Source organism: Neolamprologus multifasciatus, chromosome 16 (genome assembly GCF_963576455.1).
Source record: "Neolamprologus multifasciatus chromosome 16, fNeoMul1.2, whole genome shotgun sequence".
NCBI lineage: Eukaryota > Metazoa > Chordata > Actinopteri > Cichliformes > Cichlidae > Neolamprologus > Neolamprologus multifasciatus.
The window spans coordinates 17,133,320-17,140,095 of NC_140454.1; the positions used below are offsets into that span (position 1 = coordinate 17,133,320).

General features: G+C 44.2%; 1 protein-coding gene across 1 annotated transcript in view; it reads right to left on the bottom strand.

Annotated features, from left to right (window-relative positions):
• Window positions 1-2,173, bottom strand: part of igsf3 (immunoglobulin superfamily, member 3) — an 85,398-nt gene extending 83,225 nt beyond the window's left edge. The window contains exon 1 of the mRNA XM_085134581.1: window positions 1,200-2,173. Coding sequence (XP_084990707.1) covers window positions 1,200-1,239 — 40 coding nt within the window. The 5' untranslated portion in view covers window positions 1,240-2,173. The remainder of the gene's footprint in view (window positions 1-1,199) is intronic.
• Window positions 2,174-6,776: the final 4,603 nt, after the last annotated feature.

Genomic DNA, 6,776 nt, shown 5'->3' on the forward strand with positions numbered 1-6,776 from the left:
CCAATTGTCAGGTTCACATTACTGATAATGTTGGCAATAATAGCATTAGTATCATGTTAAACACTGTTACTTCAACAGGAGCCACACAGACAGTTGTTATATTTTACTGTCTCCCTCCTTGCACCCAAAAGCTTCTTCGCCACCTCAAAGGGCTTCCAAATTGAATCATGATTATGCAACATGAAAACCCCTCTCTTATCCCTCTTTACCACCAATATCTCATCTGTACTGTGACCGTGTGAAGGCCAACGCATCTCACATTCGAATTGGGAAACCTGCACAGAGGTCCGATCCTAGTGAAAGTGACTCACGATGTGCTGAAAGGGGATGAGAAGCAAGGCACAGGCTGGTAATCCTCTTGGCCAAGTGGGGGCCTCCAGCAGGCCGACTTCCACTCCCACTCCCGCCCGCCCCCTCCTCTGTGCCCCCCCTCAGCAGTGCTGACAGGCCACCCAGTCCAGGAACAGAAAAGCCATCTGGTGTTTGTTTGGGACAGTTCACAGGCAGGATGAAATGTATATGTGTGTATCAGCAGTGATGTCTGCATGAATGTTTGTATTAGTGTGTGTGTCATCAATGTGTCTAAACTTGCATTTGCAGGAAGGTCTCATAAATTACACTAAGTGACAAATGGTTTTTATGATGATGACTTACTGTAAAGCAGAGCAGGCACTGGGTGACATCAGAATCTATTATGCACAGATCCAGGTGTGTCTATATTATGTGCATCTATAGGGGATGTATTGATACACGTGTGTGGCGACAGCAGCTGGTTGCCTATATGATCAATCCATTTAACACTGCAGGACTGTATAAGCATAGTCTCTAACTAAAGACCAAATATCACATTAACCTAGTTCACCGCGTACACACACACACACACACACACACACACACACACACACACACACACACACACACACACACACAGCTGTTCACGGGCATCTGTTATTATTGCAGCGATTTAACCGAAGTAGTCTACTTCCACCTGACTCAGAATGACTACTAGCCCAGTTCCCCTGCCTGTAAAGCGGTTTGATTGACATGTCTCATACAGGTGTGCCGTGACAGACAAACAGCAGATGCCGATTTTATCTCGGAAATGTGAGCACTGATAAAAATAAATGAATAAATAAAAATCAGATAACAAACGCAGTCTGAAAGCTTTTTTCACCTTGTTTTTTTTTCAGATGACTTACCAAGCAGCGCGCAGACTAGAAAGAGCGCACCGGTTGCCATTGTATGTGTGTGTGTTGCTCCGCTGATCCACTTTTAATATTCCCTCCTTTTAGATGAGAAGCCGGTGGCGTCTGAAAGTGTGGCCAGCTACTGGTCCTGAATCAGAAAATAAGGAGGTCTACAAAACCCCGGAGGCAAGAAGAAGAAGAAAAAGGCTTCCTTGAGAGTCAAATCCACAGCCGGCAGCTTTCCAAATGTGCGACCCACCTCTCTACAACGTCCTTCTGTTTAAAATAAATAAATAATTAAAAAGCCTCCAATGTCGTTTCCTCTCGCCTTTACCCTCGCCTATCTGCTTTTATCGCTGACGATGAAGTGTGCGTATGCCCGGCGCCTAGGCGACCCAACCCACTCACTCGCAGCACCGGCTCACTACGCATCCGAGACTGCAGAGGCGATTCGCACTCGCAGCCTCCTCAGTAAAAACTAAAAGTCCGGCGTGACTCCTGCGTATATGGATACACGAAGGGGGGCGGGGAGTGCTGACGGTTTTGGGAGTCAGACTGGAATAAGTCCCGGATAATTTTCCTTCTCCTTCACTGATGGGAGCGCAAGATCACGAGCAAGCAGTCCAAGCAGGCTCTGTTTTTTTCCACGGCAAATCCCGTAGACCTTATAATCAATCTCTCCACTATCGCTCCGCAGAAAGCCCAATGGGCGGGCGCTCCAGATGAGGCAAGCAAGGCTTTATACTCTGTATAAAAAAAACCACATCAGATTGATCACAATACCCTAACCCAAAATAAGTGATTTGAAGTTGTTACTGCCAATTCAAGTGGGCATTGTGTCCTAATTTAAGACACTATGCGTCTAAATCTTGACAAGATTATTAAAAGATTTTACGAGCTCAAAAAAATGAAGCAGTTCATCCCCAGAAAGAAACGACCCAACCCGTTGCCTTTCCTCTCTGGAGGTTATTTCCTTGTTTTCTGCCTGACCAAGCACTTTGGCAGTTTGAAAACTTGAAAGCGTGCTGCCTTGCTCCACCCCTAAAACCACGCCCCGGCCGTGTGGGTCTGGGGTGCAGTAGGACAAGGACGCATTTGCATTTGTTTATTTAAATTCTAGTTCAGGCCGTTGATATATTGAATAGGTTAATCGGAGTGGAGGGCAATTAAGCCCCTTAAGCTACTAGTTTTCCCAGCTTTTTATTTGCAGGGTAGAGTTCAACCACTTTTGAGGTAGACACGAATTGTTCGCGCAACATCTGTTTACTGCATAAATGCACGATGATTATCACTTGAAAAATAAAATATCAGGCTATTCTTTGATGATGTTTGTTTATTTTGCGCCGATCACAAATGTCGCCTTCTCATGTATAATTTACAAAGCAGTCTGCGCGTTATAGACAGATTTTGTACCTCTCCTTCCCCTCACCCCACTTCACCATACACCACCTGCGTTACACACAACTGGCAATCAACATAATGAGGTGCCACTCTGTTTGGGAACTGCAGAAAAATATCTGAGAAAAAAATGCAGTTCACCTTTCATGGGTTGAAACTCCATCCCTCTTTGAATCAGATTATGAGAACATAAACCACGAATCGCTTTGACATAAGCACAGATTTATTGATTTTCGTGACGCTGCTCCATTATTAGCAGGATCTAAAATAGACAGGGTGAATGGGAGTTTGCTGGGAGACAGAAAATAGCACAAGTGGAATAAAACTGCTCGGGTGAGAAGCTGTGAAGTGAGAGAGCTGCTCTCTGAAAAATTGAATTGAAAAGCCCAAAAAGCTCTAACTTAGTAAAACTCTAAGCTCCCTCCTGTGTAGCACATAAATAAATGAGTAGGCCTTTTGCATGTGCGTACAAAAAAAAATGCAATTGCAGTGGACCCATCTGTTATTTTCTTCATCAGCTGGGAATTGCAAGTTCCGAAATCGCCTGAATGCAACATGAAAACCATTTTTTGGAAAGCAGTAAAAATGATTCTCTTCTTCTTTCGCCTTCGGATTTGAGCTCAAATGAAACTTAACGAACACGGGTGTGTGCCCTGAACAACAGCCAGAGACAGAGAGATGTTTACAGAGCACAAGTGCGTCAATAAACCACAACATGATATCTAAAAGACGAGTTTAATGGGAAGAATACATCTGTTTGTCTCTCCCTCTGTCTAAACTATGTCATGATATTAAGAGGGAAAAAAGAGACATCTTTTAGAGTGCTTATAGAGCAAACAAAGGCTTTAGCAGACGCTGCTGCCAAGAAAATGTAAGTGAGAATGGGATTAAACACCGCTATGAAGCATGTGGACTACTGCCTCAGCTTTTCCAAAGGTTTGTCCAGGTCCAGTGCTGCTGAGTTAATGCACATCCAAAAAGAGCCGGCTAGGTAGGGCATGTGTGTTACTCCTGATCTACATTTTTGCTCCACACTTAAAATTAGCTCAGTTCTCCACAGAGCCCTTATTGCACAGCCAAGTGAGGCCACGTTTTTGTACAGGCAGGCAGCTAAAAGCCAGAGTAGCATTGTTTGAGCCTAGCATTATGTCAGTGCTAAAGACAAGTTCACCTTTGACCCAATTGCACCTGTTTTTGCAACTGTCGAACACGTGCTTATAGAAGAATAAAAGCTCGAGGGGCATGTTGAGTATAGTGTGTGCTAGGGATCACAATAGGTCTCCATGGAAACAGAGAAGTCTGCATTATGTGTACTTCAAACAGGGCCCTTATAAATGATGCCTTGAGATCCACAGCTTTCTCATTAGTATCTTTCAGTTGTTCTGCACTGTTTGACACTTGTACAGGCCCACTTATTATTACTTTTATTAATATGGACTTACTATTTCAGTACCCTGTGGCATTATCCATTGAGGTGGTGTCAGCAAGGTTACGTCGTATAGCTCAGAGGCACATTGTGGGGAACGAGGGTGTTTTGTTCACTTATTTCATCATACTCAGATTTTCATACAACGTCTTGAGAATATATGAATGATTTATTAGGTTTCTCTGAGCATTTTTTTCCTACTGCAACATATGAATGCGTCAGTATTGCACAGATGATAGTGTAAAGAGGCAGTTCGCTCACACACGTGCGCGCAAACATTTGGATCCTTTAAATGGAAATGCAGGCGCGCAGATGTCGTTGTCGCTTTAAATTACAGAAGAAAGCTGCTTTTTGAGATAATAAACTTGCATTTGAAAAGAGGAGTCCCATACTAGCATGGAATCAGAGGTGTGCACCCACCCAACTTGCTGATGAATCCTGACTGTAATATGGGGTACACAGAGGATACACTGAATCTGGTTACCTAAATGATCTTTGAGAATCGGGGGGAGGGGGGGGGGGGGTGCTGATGGAGTCAGAAAGCATGTGTAGTAAACTTTTGAAACCACTTCTGCTTATAATTATTTTTGAGAGGCTTCCCTAAGAGGAACGAGACAGAGACAATGAGCGAGACAGAAGTGAAATGGGGAAATAATCCAGATGGGTTAAGATCGAGGGAAAGATAAACAGAGAAAGTGTTCTCTAGCATTTTGTATGCCAAAAAAAATAATAGAAAAAGAATGTGTTTTGTAATATTTGGCTCCCAGGTTTAGTGAGGAAAAAAGGGGGATAAGCTCTCCAGTTTGGTCAAAACAGATAGATTCAAGTGCCACTCTTCCATGTTGGATTTAATGTGGGTTGAGTCACTGCACAGTCAAAGTAATACTACTCAATTTCTCATGCCAGACTTCACATTGGCTTGAAAGATTGAATACTGCTTTGTCAGATAACCTGTTATTATACCACGCAGTGACTGGTGCAGTTAAAGATGTAATTTTACCTTTGTGTTATAAACCAAATGTTTTTTTGTTTTTTTTTTAAAAAATCAAGCTAAGGTCTGCAAATATACAGCCTCATGCTCAAACTTAATACTTATCAAATTTATTCTGTGTACATCCACAGACTCACTCACAGGGCTTTATTTTACATTGCATTAGCCTGCCAGGAGCACAAATCACTACATTTTCCAGCAGATTAATTATTCATCATAGGGGCTCTTAATGTAGAGTATTAATATGAAATGACTGTCAAGCTACCAATTTTTTGGGCCTTCTATCTCATTCTATCTCTGTCTCCTTTTCCATCCCTCAGCTTTCTTAGACTATTTCTCTCCCTTACTGCATTCTCCTTGTGGGACTTTATGTCCTCGCTTCTTTACACTTGCTTTGATGCCATGATTGCTTGATAATATGTACTGGTGCTTATACATGTGTTGGAATGAGTGATCAGTGAGATGCTTGGCTACAAGTTGAACAGCCACAAGGGGCAGTACCCTCCATGGAGAAGGAGGCTAGAGGCTAAGATCAAGGTAGCACAAAAGGAGGTTAGCCAACTATCAACTATCGGAGTTGCAGAAAGGTGCGAAGAAGAAGATGCCTAAGAAGTACAGGAAGCTGTCCATACCTGAGGCCTTGGAAACTGCCAAGCAACGACTCACAGCCTTGGCCAGCCACTTAAAAAGGTACACCAGACAGATAGAAGGCAAGAGAATAAACCAGCTGTTCTCCACAGAACCAGCCAAGGTGTACTCTCAGTGGCAGGGGAACAATATGAGAACAGCACCACCAAGGCTGGAACAATACTGAACAATACTGGAAAAGCATATGGGAGAAGGACGCAACCCATAACGGGTGAATCTGGGGACAGACCACAGCAACCTCCCTGAACAGGGTCCAGTAACCATCACAGTGGCAGATATCCAAGAAAGGGTCTCCAGTATGAAGAGTTGGACAGCACCAGGCCTTGACATGGTTCACGCCTACTGGCTGAAGACTGCAGCCAGTAGGCTGTAGGCTGTTCTGCATAGGCCTTAACCCCTTAACCTCAGTGTTATCATTGACAAGACTGGCTACGGATACCGACTACGTAATGGAACAGCTGTCAGCCACCTCCTGTACATGGATGACATCAAGCTGTATGCCAAGGGTGAACGAGATTCACTGATCCACACCACCAGGATATACAGCAATGACATCAGAATGTCGTTCAGACTGGAGAAGTGTAGTCGGATGATAACAAAGAGAGGGAAGTTAGTCAGAACTGAGGGGATCGAACTACCAGAAGGCAACATTGCAGACATAGAGGACAGCTACAAGTACCTGGGCATCCCACAGGCAAATGGAAACCATAAAGAGACCGCTAGGAAAGCTGCAACCACCAAGTTCCTGCAGAGGGTCAGGCAAGTCCTGAGGAGTCAGCTGAACGGTAAGAACAAGATCTGGGCTATCAACACCTACGCCCTGCCCGTGATCAGGAACCCTGCTGGGATAATATGCTGGCCAAAGGAGAAGATAGAAGGCATTGACATCAAGACAAGAAAGCTCCTGACCATGCATGGAGGGTTTCACCCCAAGTCCAGCACCCTGAGGCTGTACGCTAAGCCAGAACGCCATAACCAAGTGGCCGGCATAGTATACAGGAACATCTGTGCCGAGTATAACCTGGAAGCCAAGAGGTCAAAATGGGAGATGCCCCCAAGGGTGATGGAGATTGACCGAGCTAAGATCCTGTAGGGACTTCCAGATACAGATGGACAAAATGGTGGT